The following is a 27,842-nucleotide window of genomic DNA, read 5'->3' on the forward strand; positions in this document are numbered from 1 at the left end:
CACAGATGTGCGGGCAAGTTTTACACACATGGTGTGGTGGGCCCATGCAGCCTGCTGCCGAGGGTTCTGGTGGAAATATTTACATTGGTGGCATTTAGGAGGCATTTGGATAGACAAATGAATACGCAGTGAATAAAGGAATATGGATCACTTGCAGGCAGAGGGTATTACATTAGATTTGGCATCATGATCATGTTCGGCAAAGATATTGCTGCTGTACTCTGCTATTCTATGTTCTATTCCCACATGGCTGGCATGGTGAAATGGCGCTTCCAATTGATCCATCGGCTGTGGGCTGTGCTCAAATGAAGATTGCCGATGACACGATAACTGTAGGATTGAGGTGTTCCGGGGCCCTTACTGCTTTTGTGGTCTATGCTCTGTGGGCAAGCAGATGATAGATAGGTTAATAATGCTTTGATAACGGCTTGATCACGGATGTAACATTAGTGTGCGCTAAGTATACACACAGCACTTTAATTTAGATAAGCGATATAGCATGGGAACATCCCTTTAGCCCACCAGGTACCCGCCTACCACGGCACCAGTTCCCGTTAGCTTTCCCATGAGTTCTATAGTATACCACTTAGAAACATAGAAAATAAGTGCAGGATTAGGCCATTCGGCCCTTCGAGCCTGCACCGCCATTCGATATGATCATGGCTGATCATCCAACTCAGTATCCCATCCCTGCCTTCTCTCCATATCCCCTGATCCCTTTAGCCACAAGGGCCACATCTAACTCCCTCTTGAATATAGCCAATGAACTGGCCTCAACTACCTTCTGTGGCAGAGAATTCCACAGATTCACCACTCTCTGTGTAAAAAATGATTTCCTCATCTCGGTCCTAAAATACTTCCTTCTTAACCTTAAACTGTGACCCCTAGTTCTGGACTTGTTCATTCACACCCACACATTAGGGGCAAATACACATAGGCCAACTATTCTACAAATCCACGTGCCTTTGGTATGTGGGTGGAAACCCGAGAACCTGCACAGAGCCCACGCGGTCGCAGGGAAAATGTGCAAACTCCATACAGACAGCATCCAAGGTCAGGATCGAACCCTGGTCTCTGACACTAATTCAGCTCACCGCTTCGTCACATTGTCGCCCATTGAATGAAGAGCCTGGTTCTCATTGCCTGAAAGAATGTGAGGAAGGAAATGGCATTGCTTCAGCTCACCTAGATGGAGCGATCCCTGTGGGCACTTTCACTCAACGTTGACACGTTATCTCCACGCTCGTCACTGCCCACACTTTTTACATCATCGTCGCTGTCATGAAATGAATCTGGAAGTGGGGAAAGTGATGTTCACTGAATGTGACAATTCAACATCACTTTACATTTGAATGTTGACACATGTCAACCCGCCTCGACTTCTTTAGAAGGTTCCACATGTCCCCAACAACTCTCTCCAATGTCTACAGATGCGCCGAGCAAAGCATTTTACCGCGATGTATCACAGCTTGGTTTGGGAACAGCTCCACCAAAGACAGCAATAAATTGCAGCGAATTGTGGATGCAGACCAGACCATGACATAAACCAACCTCCCTTCCATTATAGACAATAGGCGCAGGAGAAGGCCATTCGGCCCTTCGAGCCAGCACTGCCATTCAATGTTGTCATGGCTGATCATCCCCAATCAGTATCCAGCTCCTGCCTTCTCCCCATATCCCCTGACTCCGCTATCTTTCAGAGCCAGCAGCTTAATCAAGGACCCTGGCCATTCTCTTCTCCCCTCTCCCCTCTCCCCTCTCCCATCGGGCAAAAGGTTTAGAAATGTGATACCCACACCTCCAGATTCAGGGACAGTTTCTTCCCAGCTGTTATCAGACAAGTGAACAATCCAACCACAACTAGAGCGCAGTCCTGAACTAGTTTCTACCTCATTTGTGACCCTCGGATTATTTTAGATGGCACTTCACTAGACTTTATCTTGCACTGAACCTTATTCCCTGATCATGTTTCTGTACACTGTGAAAGGTTCGATTGTAATCATGAATTGTCTTTCCACTGAGTGGTTAGCGCGCAACAAAACCTTTTCACAGTACCTCGATACACGTGACAGACAGCTTATTTTCCTCTTTAAATTCACACCCCCTATTGCCTCATCCAACGAAGCGCATTTTGTCTAAAGTTCGACGCCTTGAGGCGGTCAGAGAGCGCGTCGCAAGTAAAATGTTATTTAATTCTATTGCTTACAAGAGTCAGTCTTGCTTCACTTTCCAACACTATACGACCTACTTGTATTAATCCCACAAGCGTATGCTGAGGTAATTAATATTTTTGCCAGTGGGGGCATAATTTCAAAGCTTAAAGTTGCCAAACAAAGAAATAAAATTCCGATCATGTGTTAATAAAACAACCAGTCACTGTTTTCGCTCTTCATTTTAATGATGAACAACATGTCAAACATAACTAAATGTGTTGCTTGTGCAATGGATATTTTGCACATTGAAGCAGATCGCGTGGCCACCTTGGTCCCAGTAACAATATCGTTTATTTCGGAATTTGTTCACTCATAGATTCTTGATTAGTAAAAGTGACAGGGGTTGTGGGGAGACGGCTGGAGAATGGGGTTGAGAGGGAAAGATGGATCATCCATGATTGAATGGCGGAATAGCCTTGTGGGCCGAATGGCCTAATTCTGCTTCTAGATCTTATGACATTGTGACCGACAGCATTCTGGAAACTTAAATGTAGACACAAAATGCTGGAGAAGGAATGGGTGACGTTTCGGGTCGAGGGTCTGAAGAAGGGTCACCCATTCCTTCTCTCCAAAGATGCTGCCTGTCACTCTGAATTACTCCAGAATTTTGTGTCTATAATAGAAAAATAGATGCAGGAGTAGGCCATTCGGCCCATCGAGCCAGCAGCACAATTCAATATGATCATGGCTGATCATCTAAAATCAGTACCCCGTTCCTTGATTCCTTTAGCCGAGAGCTAAATCTAACTCTCTATTGAAAACATCCAGTGAATTGGCCTCCATTGCCTTCTGTGGCAGAGAATTCCACAGATTCACAACCCTCTGGGTAAAAAGGTTGTTCCTCATCTCCCCTTACTCTTAAACCGCGTCTTCTGGTACTGGGCTCCGCCAACATGGGGAACAACTTCTCTGCATCCAACCTATCAAATTCCTTAAGCATTTTATATGTTTCTTTAAGATCCCCTCGCATTCTTCAAAATATCACTGAATACAAGCCCAGTCGACCATTCTATCATCATGTGCCAGTCAGTGGCGGAGCTGGCTCGAAGGGCCGAATGGCCTCCTCTTGCAACTATTCTCTATATTCCTATGTTTCTGTGTTGTGGAAACTTAAAGGTAAACACAAAATGCTGGAGTAACTCAGCGGGACAGGCAGCATCTCTGGAGAGGAATGTGTGACGTTTCGGGTCGAGAGACTGAAGAAGGGTCTCAACCCGAAACGTCACCCATTCCTTCTCTCCAGAGATGCTGCCTGTCCCGCTGAGTTACTCCAGCATATTGTGTCTATCGTGATTTAAAGCAGCATCTGCGGTTCTTTCCTACAGATTGTGGAAACTTACTCACGCATGGAACCCAGTATTGATAGATGGTTGCTGACCCAAAACAATAACATCATAACAGGGTGAATAGTCCACACATGGGGTGGTCATCTCAGCTAATCTGTCTCTTATTTACGGGGTCGCACGTTAATGCGAGTCTGTATGTAGCTGTGAGGATGCGCAAGTGACAGTTTCCACACGAGAGAATCTCCTTTGCCCAGAGTGAAGAATCCTAGAACCATTGCAAGTCTGTCAGCGCGTACCACGCTCTGATATAAACGCTTTTCGTCCAGTTCGCTTCCTCAAAATAGCGACGGGATTGTCCTCCATGTCCCGTTAGTACAGCAACAATTACAATGGTCAATGAGGAGATGATGTAGCTGTGCAGTACAGACAGTATCAAATAGAAAACGAACCTGAACCATCGGCTGGGACAATGTGTTCTCCACGTGGAATATCCTCAATCTCTTCATATACAGCTTGGTACATATCAGCGCGGGAATCCCATGGGCCAATGGCAACGCCTGTAAGAGAGCGGACGCGGTGATTACAATCTGTGTTATATGATACATGTTTATCATCTCATGGTCTGAGTATGATTTGAAATCATGGCGAAGGTGAAGTATAATCTTTAGATCGGTTCAATATGAAACGGTGTTCCGGTGAGCGCGATGTGCGCGCCTCAATTTCCCCTCAACCCCTCGAGGCTTTGGGAACAATGTTTATAGGTCGTTTGGCAACAGTAAAAACGCAAGACAATAGACGATAGACAATAGGTGCAGGAGTAGGCCATTCGGCCCTTCGAGCCAGCACCGCCATTCAATGTGATCATGGCTGATCACCCCCAATCAGTACTCCGTTCCTGCCTTCCCCCCATATCCCCTGACTCCACTATAATTAAGAGTTTTATGTAGCTCTCTCTTGAAAGTATCCAGAGAACTGGCCTCCACTTTGGAGAATTCCACAGACTCTGTGAGAAAAAGACTTTCCTCATCTCCGTTCTAAATGGCTTACCCCTTATTCTTAAACTGTGGCCCCTGGTTCTCGACTCCCCCAACATCGGGAACAAGGCACGTTATTTGAAGCGACATTTGGTGGAATTTAACGGGGCTTTTTGTGTTGAGGTGGGAGCGTGGGTTTCACGGTGCTCTGGCCAATAACAACCACTCGCCGCTTTCAATATCGGTCAACTATTGCGCGCACAGCATTGAACGCGGGGATGAGGTTGCGGAAGAATATACTCGTGACCGGGTGCAGCGGCGCAACATGACGGATAACGCCTCACCTCTTCTTGCTTGCTTCCTCCGCGTTACCAGGTACAAGGCGCCGAACCCAGAGACGAACAGAACCCCCAACACAACACAGGCCATCACGGGAATGGTGAAGATCTTTCGTCCCTGTTCACAATAATAATGTGACAGACCATCGTAAGACAAACGCAGTTCGGTTGTTCTATCCAGACAGTTAGAGCATTCATCAGTCGAGTGGCCCGTCGAAGAGAGAGTGGGTACGCAGTCATAATGAGATGAATGAAATCAGTTTTGTAAATATCGGTGGGGAGCAGAGATAACGTTTTTTTCCCCCTGAGAAAGCGAGATATCTAAAGAAACGGGCCTTTGATTAGTTGAGGAAGAGACAGAGCAGCCAATGTAAGGAAGGGAGGTTTAACGAGGCATCCTATTGGGAGTGTCGAAGGTACACAAAATTGCTGGGGAAACTCAGCGGGTGCAGCAGCATCTATGGAGCGAAGGAAATAGGCGACGTTTCGGGCCGAAACCCTTCTTCACTATTGGGAGTGGCCGTGGAGAGGTGAATTGCTATGTTGATGCCGGATGTAGAACTGAACCGCCTGTACATCGGGCCGTCTGTAGCGGCGACTACGGAGGGTTCATGGCCCCGACCACGGGTGGACAAAAGGGGAGGACTGACTGAACTTTGTTGCCTCCCACCACAGTGAAGAATGTTGTGGTGGATGTTTGCGTTAAATCCTATTGTGTATTGTGTGTTTTTTTTCACTGTATCGCTGCTGGCAAATTCATTTCACTGCATGTGATGTGGGTGTGACGAATACAATTGACATTGACTTTGAACCTTTGGCTCAAGGGACTGGGGGTGGGGGTGGGAGACCGCCGAAGGGAGAGCAGCAGCACCAGTACTCCGGACTGCCGTGCCAAGACAATAGGTGCAGGACTAGGCCATTCGGCCCTTCGAGACTGACTGAGCCACAGCCTGGAAGGGAAAAGTCAAACAAAGTTATCGTGATTGGTGACCTGTTAGTTTGTGGAACAGATGATTCTGTGGCAGGAAACCGGACTTAAGGACAATGTAGTGTCTCCCTGGTGCTCGAGTCCAAATGGTTGCAGAACATTCACAGGGTAGAGGGGAGCAGCTGGAAGTCGCTGTGCACATCTGTACAAAAGACATAGGTAGGAAAATGGATGCTGACCTGCAAAGTGAATATAGAGAGTTAGGCAGGAGACTAAAGAGCAGCACCCCGAGGGTTGTTATCTTCAGATTATTCCCGTGCCAGGTGCTGATGAGAATGGAAATAGGCAGAGAGTCCAGATGAATGACAAGCGTGTCGGATTAAAGATAGTTTTGTATATCTATATTAAAAACAAAAGAGCAAACAGGGACCACTCAGATATCAAGAAGGGGATTTGTGCTTGGTGAATGGTGATGTAGGAGAGGTACTGAACGAGTTTTCGCAAAGGAGAATGAAATGCAGGATTGTGAGATGGGTGTGGAGAACACTAAAATGCAAGGACATTCTGAAGGAGAAAGTGGCTTGACCATCAACAGCATTGATGTGCACAGGGATCCTGGGCCCACGTCCACAGCTCCATGAAAATGTGAACACGCATAGAGTTGTAAAGAAGGCATACAGTGCGCTATCCATTATAGGTCGGGGCATTGTCTCCAAGTGTCACGAAGCCATGATGCAGTTTTACAGGTTCGGCTGCAGTTGGAAAGTTGCATTTCAGGTCTCTCCATTATAGGAATAATGCGGATGCATTGTAGAGTGTGCAGAGGAAGTTTCCCAGAATGTTGCCTGGATTATGGACGATTAACTCGAGGTAGTTCTTGCACCGACCCGGATTTTGTTCTATGCAACACCGGAGATGGCAGGGAGTCTTGATAGAAATATATAAAGCTATGAAAGGCATAGATAGGGTCGACATTCAGGACCATTTCCCATTCTTTCCCCCCAGAGATGCTGCCTCATCAGCCGAGGTGCTCCAGCATTTTGTGTCCATCTTTGGTATAAACCAGTATCTACAGTTCTTTGTTTCCACATTCCCAAATATTTGTCTTGTCTATTGCACTAGAGAAGTGTCAATGACTCTATGACTCAATAAAAGGCGGCGTGGCACATGCTGTGTGTCTCACTCGTGTACCCCAACATTTGATGGGATAATCCTGGTATAAATAGTGACCCAAATGAATGGGGTTTGATGGAATTATGTGAATTACGAGGAGCGCGATAATGTTGGATAATGTTCCGAGAAATATTATGAAGCCCATGACCACATAGAGGGTTAATAAAAATAACCTAATATTACCAATACTTACAGAACGCGATGAAGAATAGTCACGAGGAGACAACTCCGGATCTGTGGAGACGACGACAGAAACATGGTCAGATATTTATTCCACAATATCTGCAAAATCCATACAATATATTTAAAAACAGCCAAAGGCCGCGGAAGCAGATTGAGGAGATTCTCACCGGAACAAACCACACCGGCATCTTCCTTGTGAGTGCAGTCGTTCTGACCCGGCGGTGAGGAAAGGCAGTCGGAGAGAAAGGATTCACTTCCCGTGCATTTCACCTCATCCAGCCAGATCACCCCGTCACCCTGTCCAAAGGCGCCCCCGACCGGGGCCGACAGAGCGGGGCCGCAGCGCAACTGCCTGCAGACAACATGAGCGTCCGCCTTGTCCCAAGAGTCATCGCACACCGTGGCCCAGCTGTTATTGGTGAATATTTCCACCCTCCCCGAGCAGCTGCTCTCAGCTCCAACCAGGCGCAACTCCTGTCCGGGTTCTAGCAAAGAGAATCAAATATTATATATTTAGTGCCAAAACAGCCAAACAGATTCAGGTTCAGTCAACAGGTAAACATTATGTGTAGGAAAGAACTGCAGATGCCGGTTTAAATCGAAGGTAAACACAAATTGCAGGAGTAACTCAGTGGGATAGGCAGCATCTCTGGAGAGAAGGAATGGGTGACATGTCGGTCGATACCCTTCTTCAGTCGACCCGAAACATCGCCCATTCCTCCTCTCCACAGATGCTGCCTGTCTCGCTGAGTTACTCCAACTTTTTGTTCGATTTCAAACAGTCGACCCAAAACGTCACCCATTCCATCTCTCCAGAGATGTTGTCCGGGAACATTATGTACCTGCTGGGGAGGGAGATTGCAACCTTCACGTGGTCCGCCCTGTTTCGACCAATGCAATCAACCCAGCGTGCACAATCTAATAAGATCAAATAGAACAGGTTGTCCGACAACTTTAGGCTGTTCACGTCATAGGGAACAAGAAGATGTACCTGATGAACGGGCATGCGCAGTTGGGGATTCCGTGAAACAGTCCCTTGGTCTCTCCGGCACGTTGGTGTCTGTGGAGAATGGAAATGGTTTAGTTTAATTCAGAGAACATCATTATTTGAAATGGCGAACGCCGCACGCACGCTGAGGTGCTCGTGGTTTTACCTGAACAAATAACTCCAGTGTCCATCGAATGTCTGCAGTCGTGACCATCACTCGGGTTGGCCGCGCACTCCCAAAGCGTCGACTCGTGCGACGCACACGCCATTCCATTGAACCAAATGGAACCCGATCCCGATCCGAATTGCTGAGTGCCGTATCGAATACGCTGCAGGGGTCCGCATTGCAACTGTTTACACATCAATACGGCATCCATTGAGGTCACGTGTACCGAGCACACAGTTCCCCAGGAACCATTATAGAACACTTCTACTCGACCCGCACAGTCATGGCCTCCGTTCACCAGTCGAATATCTTTGTGCTCTGGCCACCAAACGGGAAATACATGTTAGCCTCGGACCACGTTCACTTACGTTTTCACATTGTGTATCATATTTGGCAGCGTCTGTGTTAACCGATTATCATCAATTGTTACTGACATGTCATCTGGAGCGGAACACTGGCCGTTCATTTCACTGCCTCCTTGATTTTAACAAGATTAGGATAAGGAACAACTGTTAGAGTCAAGTTGGAATGTCATTGAATGAACCAAGACATCCTGATCTGGTGATACGTATGGTGCTTTAAACAACATGTGGTGTGTGGGGGGGAGGGGGGAGGGGTGGGGGCAGGAGAGTGCGCTCGTGATTTCTGGTCTACTGAGAATGCGCATTTCTATATCGGACACTACCTGTTCAATGTCAAACATTGCTTCGGTCCGAGACACAAAATGCTGGAGTAACTCAGCGGGACCGGCAGCATCTCTGGAGGGAAGGAATGGGTGACGTTTCGGGTCGACACCCTTCTTCAGACTGATGTCAGAGGAGTGGGCGGGACACTGGCGGAGACAGTAAGACTGGCGGGAGAACTGGGAAGAGGGAGCGGATGAAGATTGGGGGAAAGCAAGGCCTATCAGAAGTTAGATAAATCAATGTTCATACCGCTGGGGTGTAAGCTGCCCAAGCAAAATACAAGGTGCTGTTCCTCCAATTTGCGCAGGGCCTCACTCTGACAATGGAGGAGGCCCAGGACAGAAAGGTCAGATTGGGAATGGGAGGGGGAGTTAATGTGTCGGTTCTAATGTGTGAGCATAATGAATGTTATCAATTAGCAAATTGTTTAACAAAATCGTTGCGTGCTCGTCTGGGTGTAGTAAATATTTTCTTTATCCGTATTTCAAGACTGCAAATGATCCACAAAATGACCGCTACAACTATGTCCAATCCCTATTTGATGAAAATATTACATGCAGCAAGAGTTGCTTGATTATGGATTTCGCTGTCAAAGAGCGAGGACTCCCAACATGGATGACATTTCGGGGAAGCTAAGGTAGACACAAATGCTGGAGAAACACAGCGGGTGAGGCAACATCTATGGAGCCTGGGGAAGCAAGATGTCTAGAAGGAAGAAGTTAACAAAGCTGTCGTTTATTAAGCTGAGAAAATGCTGGAGCCTCATCCGCCGCCTAGGAGCTGCACAGAAACCCCCTACCCAAAGCCGACCTTCTGTCACACCCAACCAGGTTGCATCCCACCTACTGAATATTGCAAAAGCATCTCAAGACAAGTCCACCACAAGAGCTGTCGCAACAGAGCTAAGGACACTTCGCCGAACACCTGGAAAGGAAAGAAACCATGAGCCCTTCGAGGTGGCTGAACTGGAGAAGGTCCTGCAGGGCCTGAAATGTGGAAAGGTAGCAGGTTATGATAACATCTCTCCAGAGTTCATGAAACATCTAGGCCCCCGAGCTCTAACCTGGCTGACCCAATTCTACACTAGGGCCATACAGACTAACTCCATCCCAAAGATATGGCGGACAGCAAAAGTCATTGCTATACCAAAACCTGGCAAAGACGAAAAACTACCAGCAAGCTACCGCCCAATCTCTCTACTCTGCGTCCCACTCAAAATCTTAGAACGCCTTATACTACAACTATATCTCCAGGAGTAGAAGAGATTCTCAGTGTGGATCAGGCAGGTTTCCGCAAGGACCGCAGCACAGGAGAACAAGTTCTGGCCCTAACCACCTGCATTGAAAACGGCTTCGAGAACAAACTGAAGACCGGGGCAGTGTTCCTTGATCTCACCGCAGCCTATGACACTGTGTGGCACAAAGGCCTCCTCCTAAAACTCACCAAAGCACTCCCTGCCTGGGCATCAGAAACCATCAAATCTCTGCTCTCCAACCGCATGTTCAGAGTTCACCTTGGTCAGAACAAGAGTGCATGGAGAACGCAGAAGAATGGGCTCCCGCAAGGGTCAGTTTTAGCCCCAACCTTGTTCAACCTTTACACAAATGACCTACCCACCACCAAATCCCGCCTGTTTGGCCTTCCAAGCACAAGATTTTGGTACATTGGAACAGGTGCTCAATGAAGACCTTGCTAAACTGGACGAGTACTGCAAAACCTGGCGCCTAAAACCAAGCCCAGAAAAAACGGTCTCCAGTGTGTTCCATCTCCATAATGCAGAAGCCACAAGAGAACCAAACATCTATCTGAGCAGGACCAAACTGAAGTATGCCCCCACTCCAACCTACCTCGGAGTGACCCTTGACAGGACCCTATCCTTCAAGGAACATCTCAAAAGAACAGCAGCTAAGGTGAAGTCCAGAAACAATCTCCTCAGTAAGCTTGCTGGCTTAAAGTGGGGGGCAGCAGCCCCCACACTGTGCATTTCAGCACTAGCCCTTGCATTTTCTTAAGCCGAATATTGTGCCCCTGTTTGGTCCAGGTCATCCCACACACACCATGTGGACACCCAATTGAACTCAACAATGAGGATCATCACAGGAACAATCCGCTCAACACCACTCCCCTGGCTCCCTGTCCTATCCAACATAGCCCCTCCACACATCCGGCGAGTAGTCCTCACTCAAAGGATGCTCCAAAAGACCAAAAACTCCCCTCACCTGCCAATTCACATGGACATCTTCAACCCACCCACTGCTCGACTTCCATCTAGACGACCAATTTGGAAGAACCCACCACCAGCTGATTTCACCATCCAATCAGCGTGGAAAAAGGAATGGGAGGCCAAGGACGTCCCAAATAAACATCTGGTGTCAGACCCCACCCTACCGGTCCCTGGCACCAATCTCCCAAGGAAGCAGTGGACGACGCTGAATAGATTCAGGACTGGACATGGCCCCTGCTTGGCCAGCCTTCACAAATGGGGCAGCAGTCCAACCCCACGGTGTGCTTGCGGAGAGCAGCAAACAATGCAACACATCATTGAAGCATGCCCTCAACAAAGACTCAAAGGAGGACTTGTCACCCTTCATACAGCAGATCAAGAGGCAATTGCTTGGCTAAAGGACTTTGCATTCGCTAAATAATTAAGCTGAGGAGCGGGAGAACAGTTTGGGACCAAATGTTTGGGTCATCTTATGCCCTTGGGGGGAAGGCAGGAACGGGGTACTGATTGGGGATGATCAGCCATGATCACATTGAATGGCAGTGCTGGCTCGAAGGGCCGAAAGGCCTACTCCTGCACCTATTGTCTATTGTCTATTGACGTCAAGGTAACACTTCACAAGAAGATTGCAAGTTTACCCGAACACATGACCATCACGTCCTCTTTGTGAGCGCAGTCGTGTTCACCCCAAGGTGCTGAGGGACAGTCCCAGAGAAAAGACTCGTCACCCGCACAGGTCACTTCATCCAACCAAATCGCCCCTGAGCCTTGTCCGCAATCACTAGAACGTTTGGTCTTCAGGGCATTCCCGCAACCTAGTTGTCTACAAACCACATCTGCGTCAGCCTGATCCCATGAATCGTCACAGACTGAGCCCCAAACTCCAGCGTAATACACCTCCACTCGTCCCGCACACGGACTCCCTCCGTCGGCCAGCCGTAACTTTTTGTGACCTGTTGGACAGCAAATAAAAACTTCCAGCAGGATTTTCTCGTATTGGTCAAGTCAAGAGCTCCTCATTCTTTGGTCAAATGTCAACTCGGTTTATTTGTAGATGAACAATAATGGCCTCAGAACATCGAGAAATACACAACGGTGTTAAGGCGCTGGTCGAGTGAGGACAGAAGGGGTTGTGGTGGATGGGAGTGGACATACAGACGGGGGGGGGGGGGGGGTAGAAATGGAGCCAACCACGGAGAGGGTTAGAGAATAGGGGAGCGAGGGGTGGATGGAACAGCGATGTGGAAAGTGGGCGGGAGCAATGCATGGAAGGGTGGGGGGGGCAGAGATGGGTGGAGGGCGGTTGAGGAGGGAGGAAGGAGCGGGGAGAATAGGCAATGTAGGAGGAAGGAACGAGTGGTTGAGACTAGAATGATTTTCCAATTGTTATTGAATAGAAGGAGAGACTAAAGGGAATATTCTCAAAGATCTTGAGATTCCCCTCCAGATTGAACCACATGTAAATGGATTATTTACCTGAACACAGAACCCCAACCCCGCCGCTATCATTGGCAAATGAGGGGGATGTCGTCAAGTTGCACTTCCGGAGCCGCGACACGTTTCCGTTACAGTGAACTCCACTGACAAAGAGAGGCAAGTGACTCTCTCCGTATTGTGAAGAATTAGAAGCAGACAGCGCTTCACCGCAGTCTAGTTCGTTGCAGACCACATTGGCGTCATGAAGGTCCCACTGAATGTCCTGTACTCTCCCCCAACGTCTGTTGTGATAAATCTCCACGGTCCCATCACAGCGGCTCCCTCCGTTCGTCAGTCGCGGAGTCCAACTCTCGTCTGCTAAACAAGGGTCAAGAGAGAGTCAAGAGTGTTTTATTATCATATGTCCCAGATAGAACGATGCAATTCTTACTTGCGGCAGCGCAACTTAATATGTAAACATAGTAGACTGTAAATAATGTAATAAATGAGAGAGAAACATAGTTTAGTGTAGGTGTATATAGACATACTCACAGATATAGATATATAGATATATAGATATATAGATATATAGATATATATATAACACGTAAACATACATACATAAAAACAAACAATAAAATAGTGCAAAAATAACGATAATAGTCTATTGTAGTTCAGAGCTTATTTGAGGTTGTAGTGTTTAATCGCTGAATGGTTGTAGGGAAGAAGCTGTTCCTCAACCAGGACGTTACCGTTTTCAGGCTCCTGTACCTTCGTCCCGGTGGCAGGGGTGAAATAAATGCGTGACCAGGGTGGTGTGGGCCTCTGATGATGCCGGCAGCCTTTTTGAGACAGCGACTCCGGTAAATCCCTTCTATGGTGGGGAAGTCTTCTTCGCTCCTGGGCATCCAAGTTGTCGAACCAGGCCATGATGCAACCAACAACAAATTAACAAATGTGAATTAGCAAATTTGCAGATGGCACAAAGCTGGGTGGCAGTGTGAACTGTGAGAAGGATGCTATGAGAATGCAGGGTGACTTGGACAAGTTGGGGGAGTGGGCAGATGCATGGCAGATGAAGTTTAATGCGAATAAATGTGAGGTTATCCACTTTGGTAGCAAAAACAGGAAGGCAGATACTATCTAAATTGCGTCAAGTTGGGAAAGGGGGAAGCACAACGGGATCTGGGGGTCCTTGAAAGTAAGCATGCAGGTACAGCAAGTGTTGAAGAAAGCGAATGACATGTTGGCACAAGAGGAATCGAGTATAGGAGCAAAGAGCTCCTTCTGCAGTTGTACAGAACCCTAGTGAGACCACACATGGAGTATTGTGTGCAGTTTTGGTCTCCTAATTTGTGGAAGGGCATTCATGCTATGGAGGGAATGCAGCGTAGGTTTACAAGGTTAATTCCCGGGATGGCGGGACTGCCATATGCTGAGAGAATGGAGCAGCTGGGCTTGTACACTCTGGAGTTGAGAAGGGTGAGAGGGGATCTGCTTGAAACATATAAGATTGTTATGGGTTTGGACACGCTAGAGGCAGGAAATATGTCACCGATGTTGGGGGAGTCCAGAACCAGGGGCCACAATTTAAGAATAATGAGTAAGCCATTTAGAACGGAGACGAGGAAACACTTTTTCTCACAGAGAGTTGTGAGTCTCTGGTATTCTCTGCCTCAGGTGGAGGCAGGTTCTCTGGATGGTTTCAAAGAGAGGTAGATAGGGCTCTTAAAATTAGGAGAGTCAGGGGATATGGGGAGAATGCAGGAAAAGGGTGCTGATTGGGGATGATCAGCTATCATCACAATAAATGGCGGTGCTGGCTCGAAAGGCCGAATGGCCTACTCCTGCACCTATTGTCTATTGTCTATTGTCAATAACAACCAAAGTTAAAACTAGGCAGAAATATCTCGCAAATGTAATTCTGGTCATTAAAGTTCATAATAATAATAATTCGATTTGTGTTATGAGACCACGAGGCGGAATAGATCACGTCAAGTGAAGATTAGATACACCGGGGTATAAAAATAGTTTACAATCATGTCTTCAGGGAAGAGTTGAAGATTCTTCATGAAACACTCCATGATGAACGCACTGCGGGAATTACAAAGGAATGGATGAATCAACATTCCAGCAGGAATATTGAAGACTAGCTGCCAGGGCTAGTTGTGCATCGAGCCAAACTGTCCAAACATCTTGCTGGGCTAGAATCTACATGACAATGTGTATAGTCCTTTACTTAGACCGGCAACAAGGTGCGCTGGTAACGTCAATGGACGTCAACGGGTAAATACACCAATTGCTGGGCTCACACTTCACACACATGAAGATGTCTCAGTTGTTGTGATCATTATCCCAGTCCCAACCTGTCACTGTCGCCGAACTGACTCAGACCCAACCATTTCCAGTTGGTTCCTCAGCTATTTCCCAAACAACCTATGTTGGAATGTGAACGCGTAAACTGGCGAATATTTAAAAATAAAATGAGCAAAAAATTATTGTCTATCAATCACATAAATCAATGAAGCATTTCACTGTCAGTCCACCGGAAATGCCGATTGTACGTTTATTAATGTGAGCAGGTGCTCAGGTAATCTAGTCTCCATTTATCTCACGATATCACAATCTACAGCAGAGACAAGGGAAAGGGCTCCAGGCCCAGTAAACACCCCGATTTGAGTTGCCCGTTCCAAACAACAAGCTGGTTTGCTTTGGAACAAGATCCCCGATTGGTGATTGTAATATATTCTAAATTCGGAATGCAAAACAACATGGCGTGGCGTAGCTTCATCGGAATGACCGTGTAAACATAGAAACATAGAAACATAGAAAATAGGTGCAGGAGTAGGCCTTTCGGCCCTTCGAGCCTGCACCGCCATTCAATATGATCATGGAAGATCATCCAACTCGGTATCCTGTACCTGCCTTCTCTCCATACCCCCTGATCCCTTTAGCCACAAGGGCCACATCTAACTTCCTCTTAAATATAGCCAATGTACTGGCCTCAACTACCTTCTGTGGCAGAGAATTCCACAGATTCACCACTCTCTGTGTGAAAAATGTTTTTCTCATCTCGGTCCTCAAAGACTTCCCCCCCTTATCCTTAAACTGTGACCCCGTGTTCTGGACTTCCCCAACATCGGGAACACTCTTCTTGCATCTAGCCTGTCCAACTCCTTAAGAATTTTATAAGTTTCTATAAGATCCCCCCTCATTCTTCTAAATTCTAGCGAGTGCAAGTCGAGTCTATCCAGTCTTTCCTCATATGAAAGAGCTGCCATCCCAGGAATATGTCTGGTGAACCTTCTCTGTACTCCCTCTATGGCAAGAGATGAGTAATCTCAAGAAATTGGCGAACGGTCAATATTGTACAGTTCAGGGGCAGGCGAATTAACAGGTGTGTTCGTGGAATGCGGCCGGCGTATTGTGGCCGACATGCATATGGTGGACCGAGGCCATATTTGCGTGTTATCTCAGTGTACTTTCCCCAGATGCAAAGTTCGTTTCTTAAAAGCAGACAACAACAAACTGGCTAAAGGTGAACCAAGCCAATCATTAATCGATCATCAACTGGGAGTGGCGGGAAGTACAATGTTGCTCAGTCTGTCCCCGGGCTCACAAAACAAAGAGGAATTAGTTTAGTTAGACATTTTTCTTATCAATAGAACACACCTACCAAGTATGAATATGGCACGATTGAAAGATTCTATAGCCTTTCAGAATACAGGAAAAGCTGGGTCCAAACCAAGCTCATCCAACAACAAGTTATTACTTATCTCTGCAGCGTCAGCTATTATTTCCAATCTTGGCTTCTTTATGGCCTTGAATGAATCACATGTTATTACTGCAGGCTGCCATCTTCATGTCTTTATTAAAAAGACAACATGTCCTCCATATTGTGTTCTATAAGATTTTGTAAATATATTAGATTTGACTATTGCTCTTTCACCAGGACCCACCTGAACAGGTGACACCGACGTCATTTGCATGTGAGCAGCGGAACGGTTGACCGGATGAAATGGGACAATCCCAGAGCCGTGACTCGTTCCCCCTGCACATGTACTTCCGTTTCCAGGTTTGCCCGCTTCCTTTCCCAAAGTGAGCTCTTCTGTGGATTGCCGTCACTACTCCGCACTTCAGGTGTTCACACACAACAGCAGCGTCTTCCAAATCAAAGTGATCGTCGCACAACGTGCCCCACGCAGGCCCTTGTTGGATTTCTATCCGTCCGGAGCATCGACCATCCCCAGATACGAGTCTCACATTCTTGTAATCTATATTGTGAAAACCACCGTGATTGTAAAATGCATGTCACTATAATTATATGCCACAGCCAACCCCACCACGCCCCTTCGCTTGGGAATCTCATATTCAGATGAAAACCTATGTGGAAAAATCTATTTGCCACTGTCTGTAAATGTCCCTGATGCTCACAGACAGAAGCGCTGAAAATATATTTAAATAATTTGCATTCTGTAACAGATTAATCAATTAAACTGTACAACGATACATATTTACTGATAGGACGTAAATGCCATAAATAATGAAAACTGAAGCGAACAGTTAAAATCAACACGTGGTCCAGTGAACAATATTTCTCAGCACCAGGTCTATGGGCCAACGCTGCCTGCAGCATCGCCAGTAACAAACGCAAACATGTCGGCCTTTCAGTGGAACTAAATCTCACCACATCGCTGAAAGTTCACAGTGAATTTACTTATAACCATTCCCCTCCCCCCTTCATGTCTACCGTGTTTATGCTGTTTACACATGAAAGTATCAGGAATACAAATGATTCCATTTCAATTTAACCATATTTTGTTTACCATACGTCAGTTATGTTTAGATTTCGGTTTATTATTTAAAGTGTACCGAGGTACAACACAAAGCTGCACAGAGCAAAGGTACAACATTGGACTGAATAATGGCGTCAAACATGGCGGTGCCTGCATGTGTGAGGAATGCAGGAAGAACCTCACTGTGCAGTTGCATATTCGACAATAAAGTTCCCCTGAACCAGTGATTGAAATTGTGCTGCACATCCGGTAACAGACAAAATAAGCCAAACTCTGGTTTTGTTATCCTCCATTTTACCAGGAAGTCAATCCTTCTTGTCTGTTACCACGCAGACAGCGCGAGTGCACATTTCATTGGTTAGACATTTGTTTTTAAATGTTCAAGGCCTGTACCTGAACAGATGATTTCAACGTCCCGTTGGTGTCCACACCCACGCTGACCAACAACAGGTCCCGAACCATTTCCGAAGTGGGTTGAGAGGGAAACTTCTATACTGCTCCCACAGCCCAGTTCTTCACAGACATGATCACCAGTTGGTATTGACCAGGACATATCTCCACACAATGAACTCCAAGTTCCATTCGTGAAGATCTCCAGCCTCCCTCCACAGGGACTACTTCCTCCCTCCAACCTGGGTTTCCGAGATCCTGTAAATCAGTACGAAACAGTGTTTTCAATCTTATAAACACACGTTGCACTCCCTTCCCAATATCTTTATTGTAAATTCTATACAAATAAACACAACCCCAAAACCCATCGCCCGAAATGAGCACTTGGAGTATTTACATGATCAGAGAGGGGGTGTGAAACAAGAAATGATTCTTGTCGCTATAAATTGTCATCTGGTGGAAAATATCGTTTCATTGGATGAGGTCACAGGATTGTGCAATTAACTTCCAAGAACAATGTTGAAGCAAATATTAGTAGATTACTAAAGGGGTGATCTTGTAGAGATATAGATGATCATGTGTTGAACTGACAGGGTGAATGCACAATCTTTTCACCCAGATTCGAGGAATCTAGAACCAGAGGGCAGAGTTTTAAGAAGGGAGGGGATAGATTTCATATGAACCTGGAGGGGCAATATTTTTACACAAAGGCTGGTCGGTTTGTGGAACTAGTTGCCGGAGTTTATGCTGTTTACACATGAAAGTATCAGGAATACAAATGATTCCATTTCAATTTAACCATATTTTGTTTACCATACGTCAGTTAACTTATGTTTAGATTTCGGTTTATTATTTAAAGTCTACCGAGGTACAACACAAAGCTGCACAGAGCAAAGGTACAACATTGGACTGAATAATGGCGTCAAACATGGCGGTGCGTGCATTTGTGAGGAATGCAGGAAGAACCTCACTGTGCAGTTGCATATTCGACAATAAAGTTCCCCTGAACCAGTGATTGAAATTGTGCTGCACATCCGGTAACAGACAAAATAAGCCAAACTCTGGTTTTGTTATCCTCCATTTTACCAGGAAGTCAATCCTTCTTGTCTGTTAACACGCAGACAGCGCGAGTGGACCTTTCATTGGTTAGACATTTGTTTTTAAATGTTCAAGGCCTGTACCTGAACAGATGATTTCAACGTCCCGTTGGTGTCCACACCCACGCTGACCAACAACAGGTCCCGAACCATTTCCGAAGTGGGTTGAGAGGGAAACTTCTATTCTGCTCCCACAGCCCAGTTCTTCACAGACACGATCACCAGTTGGTATTGACCAGGACATATCTCCACACAATGTACTCCAAGTTCCATTCGTGAAGATCTCCAGCCTCCCTCCACAGGGACTACTTCCTCCCTCCAACCTGGGTTTCCGAGATCCTGTAAATCAGTAGGAAACAGTGTTTTCAATCTTATAAACACACGTTGCACTCCCTTCCCAATATATTTATTGTAAATTCTATACAAATAAACACAACCCCAAAACCCATCGCCCGAAATGAGCACTTGGAGTATTTACATGATCAGAGAGGGGGTGTGAAACAAGAAATGATTCATGTCGCTATAAATTGTCATCTGGTGGAAAATATCGTTTCATTGGATGAGGTCACAGGATTGTGCAATTAACTTCCAAGAACAATGTTGAAGCAAATATTAGTAGATTACTAAAGGGGTGATCTTGTAGAGATATAGATGATCATGTGTTGAACTGACAGGGTGAATGCACAATCTTTTCACCCAGATTAGAGGAATCTAGAACCAGAGGGCAGAGTTTTAAGAAGGGAGGGGATAGATTTCATATGAACCTGGAGGGGCAATATTTATACACAAAGGCTGGCCGGTTTGTGGAACTAGTTGCCGGAGGACATAGTTGAGGCGGGTAATACCTTCATCAATTCTGATGAAATGTTGTGCATGTAAAGGGTTAATTTTATTTCGCCTTCCACAGATGCTGCTGGTGATCGCTACTGTGTGTGTGTGTGGGGGGTGGGTGGGGGGGGGGTGAGTAAATATGCTAAATATTACCGTATATCTGTACTTTAAATCACAATGACAGCGTCTGTCGTCCCATCAATCCGCCAAAACATCGGCAGCTTCGGGATTATTTTTTACACAACGGCAATCGGACAATCCGGGTTATTTGACCTGCGGATATTTTTCAGAACCAACAAACCCGCCTGGAGGGAAGAAACAGAATGCATGTTTTACCTGTGCAGACAACGCCGGCATCATAGGCGTGGATAAGGTTGTAGTGACCCCATGGTGCTGATGTACACTCCCGTAGAGCACTCTCGCTCCCGCTGCAGCGAACAATCGCCGCCACAATGGGTCCGGACCCTTCCCCAAAGTGAGCCCTGCTCGGCGCTGCCAGCGCGGCCCCGCAGCCCAGCTCCCGGCAAACCACAGCGGCTTCAGCCAGGTCCCATGTACCATCATCATACACAGTTCCCCATCGTCTCATGTAGTGAATCTCCAGTCGTCCCGCGCACCGACTGCCGCCATTCACCAGCCGTAACTTCACACTTTCTGTAAAACAACAGAAAACCCGACACTGGATTCGTTCCGCGGTCCCTGCGCTCTCCCGCCCCTTATTCCGCAATCATCGCGGGCCATGCGATCTACCCTGGCGATATCTTGTCTGGGATCAGACCCCAGAAAGGTCGGAGTCCGCGCAGTCATGGAGAAACCAGGAGTGGACAGGTCAGCGCTGCCCCACCAGTATCCCAGGATCAACTAGTGGGTGATGGGCGAGGCTGCTACATTCTACAGCGCAGCGGGACAGGCAGCAGCATCTCTGGAGAGAAGGAATGGGTGACGTTCCGTGACCTCGACCCGATACGTCACCCATTCCTTCTCTCCAGAGATGCTGCCTGTCCCGCTGAGTTACTCAGGCTTTTTGTGTCTATCTTAGGTATAAACCAGCATCTGCAGTTCCTTCCGACACATTCTGCGGCGCGTTGTGTACAACACTGTCCGGCCTGTCAGTGAGAGTCTATGGGCTGGAGGCGTGAGGGGGGATTCCAAACCTCAGGGTGAAGGACAAAAGACCCAAGGTGGGGGTTCACACCGCGTCCACTGAGCGCCCACCTTAACGCCGAGTGGTGAGATGAACCGTGAACGTTACCCGGTCCCGACAACAGCGCGAAGGGATTGTTCAACCAGGGACCTCTCACTGAAGTTTGACCCTCATCTAGAAACTTGGACCTTTGGTATCGCGCGGTCGCTGCTCCCCACCCATCCTCACCGTGAAAATAACGCAGCATTCATTACCTGATGGGTCGGCCTGGCCATCCCCGGGTCTGCCTGAAAGGGGAAAACGAGAATTAGATTTCACTGGTTGACAAAAATGCTGGAAAAACTCAGCGGGTGAGGAAGCATCTAGGAACGATGGAAAAGGCGACGTTTCGGGTCGAGACCCTTCCTCAGACGCTAGAACCTCTTCCTCATGCTGCCTCACCTGCTGAGTTTCTCCAGCATTTTTGTCTACCTTCGATTTTTCCGGCATCTGCAGTTTTTTCTTAAACATTAGATTTCACTGGGTCTAATGGCCATGAAATTACAAACCTTAAAAACAGCAAGCTGAGTGTCGCATTGTATTTCATGCGGAGAGTTTCTGATCCTGGTGCACAGGGCGTGAAACCGCGACCCTTGAACGCGTAGACACTAAAAGCTGCAGTAACTCAGCGGGACAGGCAGCGTCTCTGGATGGAATGGATGGGCGATGTTTCGGGTGAAGAATGGCCTCCTCTTCAGAAGGGCCTCGACCCAAAACCTCACCAATTCCTTCTCCCCAGAGATGCTGCCTGATCCCTCTGAGTTATTTCAACTGTTTGTGTCTATATTCGGTTTAAACCAGCAGCTGCAGTTCCTTCCCACACCCTTGAACATGTGATGTCTTATGAAAGGGAACATTCAGGTCGGGCAGCAAAGCAGTTACATCCATGGTCCGACTGAAAGTGTCTTTAGTGCGTGTTGACACCTCTGCAGACAAGGGGTGATCCCAAAGTGGCCGCAGCTTCATGGGGAGACTTCGCTTTTTTTCAGAGCCGCTGTATGTAGATGAAAGTTTAATTAAGTGAACCAGCAAATGGATAAAGGGTAGTAGGTTAACTCCCTGGTCAACTCGTCCCTTCCCACCCAACCCGCCCCCTCCCCGGGTACTTTCCCCCGCAACAGCAGGAGATGCAACACCTGTCCCTTTACCTCCTGCAACGACTCCATCCAAGGACCCAAAGTCTTTCCAGGTGAGGCAGAGGTTCACTTGCACCACCTCCAACTTCATGTACAGTATCCGCTGTTCCAGGTGTCAACTTCTCTACATCAGCGAGACCAAGCGCAGGCTCGGCGATCGTTTCGCTGAACACCTCCACTCAGTCCGTCGTAACCTACTGATCTCCCGGTGGCTCAGCACTTCAACTCCCCCTCCCATTCCCAATCTGACCTTTCTGTCCTGGGCCTCCTCCATTGTCAGAGTGAGTCCCAGCGCAAATCGGAGGAACAGCACTTCACATTATTCTTGGGTAATTTACACCCCAGCGGTATGAACATTGACTTCTCTAACTTCAGATAGCCCTTGCTTTCCCCTTCTCTATTCCATTCCCCTTCCCAGTTCTCCCACCAGTCTTACTGTCTCCGCCAACATTCTATCTTTGCCTCCCCCCCCCCCCCACCCGCCCCTCCCCTGACATCAGTCTGAAGAAGGGTCTCGACCCATAACGTCGCCCATTCCTTTTCTCCAGAGACGCTGCCTCACCCGCTGAGTTACTCCAGCATTTTGTGTCTTCCCTCATTATGGACAATGACCCATGTGTCAGGAATTTAAACCTGCAAATATTATCATAATTTTATAATAACCAACTTGAGGCGGAGAGGAGAGCTCTTCAGCGCGTCGTCAACAGAGCGCAGCGGATCATCGGGACAGAGCTACCAGCCTTGGAGGGCATCTACCACACGCGGTGCCTCAGGAAGGCCCTCAGCATCCATAAGGACTCATCGCACCCCTGCCACGGTCTGTTTCAACTACTTCCGTCCGGCAGACGCTACAAGACCTTCTACGCCCGAACCTCCAGACTCAGGAACAGTTTTATCCCAAGAGCTATAGCGGCTCTCAACCGGCCCTAATGAGTGGCCCCCCACCCACCCCCTTTGGACAGTCTCCCTCAGATGGTCACGTCAATCAATTCAGCTTGCTTATTTATGTATTGTATTTATTTACCTTTCTTGTACATCAGTGGAGCTGCACACTAAATCTCGTTGCACTGACATGCAATGACAATAAAAGATATTATTATTATTATTATTATTATTATTATTGTGAATTTGCTTTGCTATAACACCGGTGTTAATTTCCTCTCCCGCTTCTGTGAATTACAAGGCAGAATGATTTTTGTGTGCCCGTATAACACGATATTAAATCCAAAGTGCGTTCTGAAAATAAAGTGCAAATGTGTTCTTAGTTAATCGCACTAAGTCATGTGAAACTTTCCAAGCGACCAACCAGCAAAACTGTGCAGCTCAAGTATTTTGTACATTAATCTAGAACATGCGCTCATATGTTTTTGGTAAGCGAGCATTCACATCATGAACTCTGCTCTTGAATGTAATTAGATTGTGATGGAATGGTGGGTGGAATCATTTCAAGCACAACTCAAGGTACTGGACAGGGAAGGGCACCAAGAAACACCGAGAGAAGCTAAATAAAAGGGGATTGAAGAGCGAAGCCGTGTCTATCATGTCTGAAGAAGGGCCACCCATTCCATCTCTCCGGAGATGCTGCCTGTCCCGCTGAGTTATTCCAACTTTTTGTGTCTATTTCCGTTCTTCGTGAAACTGGCTACCTGCCAGTCCCTATGTCGTAATTACTAGAAGACCAAGGAACCAAGAATATTGACATTTAATTGATTAAAAGACACAGCATGAAAACGGGTTCTTCGGCCTTCTAAGACCACCCCAACCATCGATAATCCGTTCACACGAGTTCTGTCATCCACTTTCGCGGACACTCCCCACACATTTTACAAGAGCCAAATTTCCTGCAACCCCTCAAGGCTTTGGGATGTCGGGGCATTCCACACAGACAGCATCCGTAGTCAGGATCGAACTCGGATCTCCGGCCCTGTGTGGCGGCGGCTCTACCAGCTGCGGCACTGTGTCGCCACAGTATAAATCTCCATTCGTGAAAAACAAAACAAATTACAGATGCTGACCAAGTTCGAATGAAGTGTCATCGAGCTGAACTCTTTATAATTTGTTTCTCCGCTAAACCATCCGTCTCTCTACTGACCACCCATCCACACTACTCCTGTGTAATCTCATCTTCACCAATGTTCTGTTGTGAAAATTACATTCTGCTGAACCGTTTAATTTGCAGGGACATTTGACAGACATTTGGGATCCTGCCGGCCTTTTTCATTATATTCAATATGTGAAAGTTTACCAGTCAAAACTAAATGAACCTTCACAATTACAAAAGTCTTGTGTTTCAGTGAAAATAACCTGCTTTAAAATTTGGTGACTTGGTAAATCCAAGTTTACTTTCGGGATCTTTGGCCACCAGAGTTAGTCCAACTATTTGCTAAATATTGATGTCAACAGCAATGAGAATTTTTAAAAAGAGGAATAGCTTCATATTTAGATAATATTAAATGCAATGCCTATACATATTACTCCCCGTTGGATTACAACCTTGTCGTGGTCGGGGAGCTTGTGTGACTCAGTGACCCCTAGAGCTAAGCCATCGGGAGATTCGTCTCCTGTTAGGGTCTCCCATGCTGGACAGGTCGAAGGGTCGAGGCGAGACGAAGAGAGATCCACTGGTCCTCCAGGTTGGAGGTTGAGCACAGGGCTAACAACCCTGTCTCGTAAAACAAATATGTTACAGAAACAGCAACTGAAGGAATCAACAAGGAGTTGCTTCGTTGCTGCCCTACATGCCATGAGGCATAATAGGCAGTAAGTAAGTAACTAAGTATATATATTGTATAGTGAATAGGAACTTTAACCCGATTTACTTCATGATAACATGTGCTGTGTAAACAGCGGTGTCAGCGATCAATATCAGAGACAGAAATATGTTCGCGCCTCAGCCGGCAGCAGATGCAACTTGAACTGAGGTTGCAGGTTCACACAGCCCATACCTTGCAGCCTCTGATACACTCGCTGCTACGCTCATTAAACACCCGACGTGTAAGGACCGAATTGAAAAGTCAACATTCCAGATTCTGGGGCAATTCCTTCCTTGCTGTTATCAGGCAACTGGGCCGTCGTCTCATGAGGGTGAATGCGGTCCTAACCTCCCATATATCTCGCTGGAGACGTTTGAACTATCTGTAAACGGACTGTATCGGACTTGCACGAAATGTTGTATCCTTTATCCTGTATCAGTATCAGTGGACGGCTTCATTGCAATCATGTATAGTCTTGTCTTTGTCTGGATAGCGCTCAACACAAGCTTTTCACTATAGCTCGGTACATATCTGTAACTCGGCACTAAACAGTTTGTTTTATTGTTTGCAGCTTCCACGGACAGAGAGGGTTCACCTATGATTACATGCTCGTCTTCGGATGGTTCTTTCCGAGTGAGAAGCTCAAGACAACGACAATGCTTCATCCTCCCGACTGCCCAATAATCTTCCGCACAGCGATAAAAAGCTGTTGATGTTGAGTTCGAGTAAAAATGGAGAAGGGATAAAGAGCGCCAACATTGAACAAAATCAATCATTTGAAGCCAGTGCAAGAATATTCTGGTGTCAAGATTTCATAAAAACTGGCAAAATTATGTGCGGGGAAGAGAAACGCCGTCTCGTCAAATGGAAAGGCGTCAGCAGCCGGCCCCTAATGCATGGAATGGGGCCGATTAACACATTTAAAACCATTATAACTGTAAAATATGTAATTTGTGAAATTGCTACAGGAAAATATAAATGACGATTCCTTTGAACGGGAGATTGGTCCGATATAGAAGAGAACTGAAGGGTATAAAGTAAGTCTAGTGATGGCCAGAACACATCTCATTCGGAAACGCCGCATTTGACAAGGAATCTAATGAACAATCTAATGTAATGAAAACTGCAAAGGCTCGGAAACTGGTCTATGTCATCCTTTAGGAAAAACACTGAAATGCGGATAAAGTAGACGATTGAGATGGGACTAATCTTACAAAAAGTATGCAAAATACATTAAACAGGATTGTATTTCTAATCTCAAAAAAATACTGTATTCTATATATTGCACGATTCATGGTAGAGAAAGTGTGGAAGGAATATTAAACATATCCCCGTGTCGATCATTAAATTCTATGTCTACATCCACAGATTGGGCTGCATCCCAGCATGGGGGAAGAGAGGAGGGGGTGGGGGGGGGGGGGGGTAATGTTTCATGAGGAGAAAAGATATTCAAGGAAATAATTGATGTAAAAGGTCATAAACTGATGGCAATTGTTACCAAAGCAAAATCCCTCTTCTGGCAAATTTAGTTATCATATGAATTGAGCGGCAGTACACAATATTATGTTCATTCTGCATAATTATTATATTTTTATACCATATTATTAAACAAAATACTGCAGCGAATAAGCCATTTAAACTGGGGCGGCACATCGGCGTAGCTTAGAGTTGCTGCCTCACAGCGCCATGACCCTGTTCCAATGCCGAAATAGTGTGGTGTTCGCACATTCTCCATTTGACAGTGTGGGTTTCCTCCGGTTATCTCCCACTTCCCAAAGACGTGCGGGTTGTAGGTTAATTGCCCCCCTAGAATCGCCCCTAGTGAATGGGGAGCAGGTGCGAGAGTGGAATAATAGAACTAGTGTGAACCAGCGATAGATGGGCCGAAGGACCTGATTCCATGCTGTATCTCTAAGAACTAAAAACTAATCCTAAAGTGAATCAGTTACTTGTGCCATGCAGTACACAAGCAGCGATGTTAGTGATATATGTCAGGCACCCACAGATCTGTGCCGCTCAGTAGGTGAACCTATGTCTGTGCGCCAGTCTGCCTGAGTCGCTTCGATTGAACGCATTCCAATAATGACGGTACTGTTCTCGAACAGGCTCGCTAATGATCCATTTGGAACTGCGGTGCAAGATCCTCAAGCGAAAACATCAATAATGCAGCTACTTCCACGTATTCGCTACTTCCAGGTATTCCAGCTATTTCCAATTGCAACTTAAATTCAAATAGACACAAAATGCTGGAGTAACTCAGCGGGGCAGGCAGCATCTCTGGAGAGAAGGAATGGGTGACGTTTCGGGTCGAGGCTCTTTTTCAGACCGTGCAGAAGACCGTCTGAAGAAGGGTCTCGACCGGAATCGTCACCCATTCCTTCTCTCCAGAGATGCTGCCTGTCCCGCTGAGTTACTCAAACATTTTGTGTCTATCTTCGGTTTAAACCAGCATCTGCAGTATTTTCCACTGCAAATTACATTTCGCTTCACCAAAATCTACAATGGGAATGTATCCGGTTCCAAACAATCGCAATCGGTTTTGCTGATAGTGAATATGAATATTAATAAACAAACAGCCAACATACTGAAACAATGCATGCGCGGAATAAAACTCTGATGTCCGTGTGTGCATTTTGAGATAGCTACCAACGTGAATATAATAAGCCCGTTCCTCCGCTTCATGTATCCACCACTGTCCTACGTCGCATTTCTAAAATGCAGGTTAGATTTTTCAATTAGTCTCACACCTCATTCTACTAATTCAGAGTGTGGGCCCAGCGATGACAGACAATATTTCATCGCCTCAATATGTCAATAAATTCTACAACACAACATTGACACTGATCAAAGGTACACAAAATTGCTGGGGAAATTCAGCGGGTGCAGCAGCATCTATGGAGCGAAGGAAATAGGCGACGTTTCGGGCCGAAACCCTTGACACTGGAGCGAAGGAAATAGGCGACGTTTCGGGCCGAAACCCTTGACACTGATCAACTTGGCGATCGATAACCGAGTAGGTTTAACGAGTAATAACTCACAGTTCCAATACAGTAGAAGCAACGCCAGCACCGGCAGCGGCAT

At 46.6% G+C, this 27,842-nt stretch overlaps 1 protein-coding gene across 1 annotated transcript; it reads right to left on the bottom strand.

The window, feature by feature from the left end:
• Positions 1-1,185: 1,185 nt before the first annotated feature.
• LOC116979338 (scavenger receptor cysteine-rich type 1 protein M130-like) lies at positions 1,186-27,842 on the bottom strand. Its single transcript, XM_033030943.1, has 13 exons — positions 27,800-27,842; positions 21,088-21,120; positions 20,026-20,343; positions 18,943-19,197; positions 16,535-16,849; positions 12,636-12,953; positions 11,798-12,112; positions 8,250-8,567; positions 7,263-7,580; positions 7,106-7,146; positions 4,818-4,929; positions 3,949-4,056; positions 1,186-1,292 (listed from the first exon to the last, which is right to left on the bottom strand). The coding sequence occupies exons 1-13, from the start codon at positions 27,840-27,842 to the stop codon at positions 1,186-1,188; spliced, it is 2,601 nt and encodes an 866-aa protein (XP_032886834.1).

The sequence above is a fragment of the Amblyraja radiata genome, chromosome 12 (genome assembly GCF_010909765.2).
Source record: "Amblyraja radiata isolate CabotCenter1 chromosome 12, sAmbRad1.1.pri, whole genome shotgun sequence".
NCBI classification, from domain to species: Eukaryota; Metazoa; Chordata; class Chondrichthyes; order Rajiformes; family Rajidae; genus Amblyraja; species Amblyraja radiata.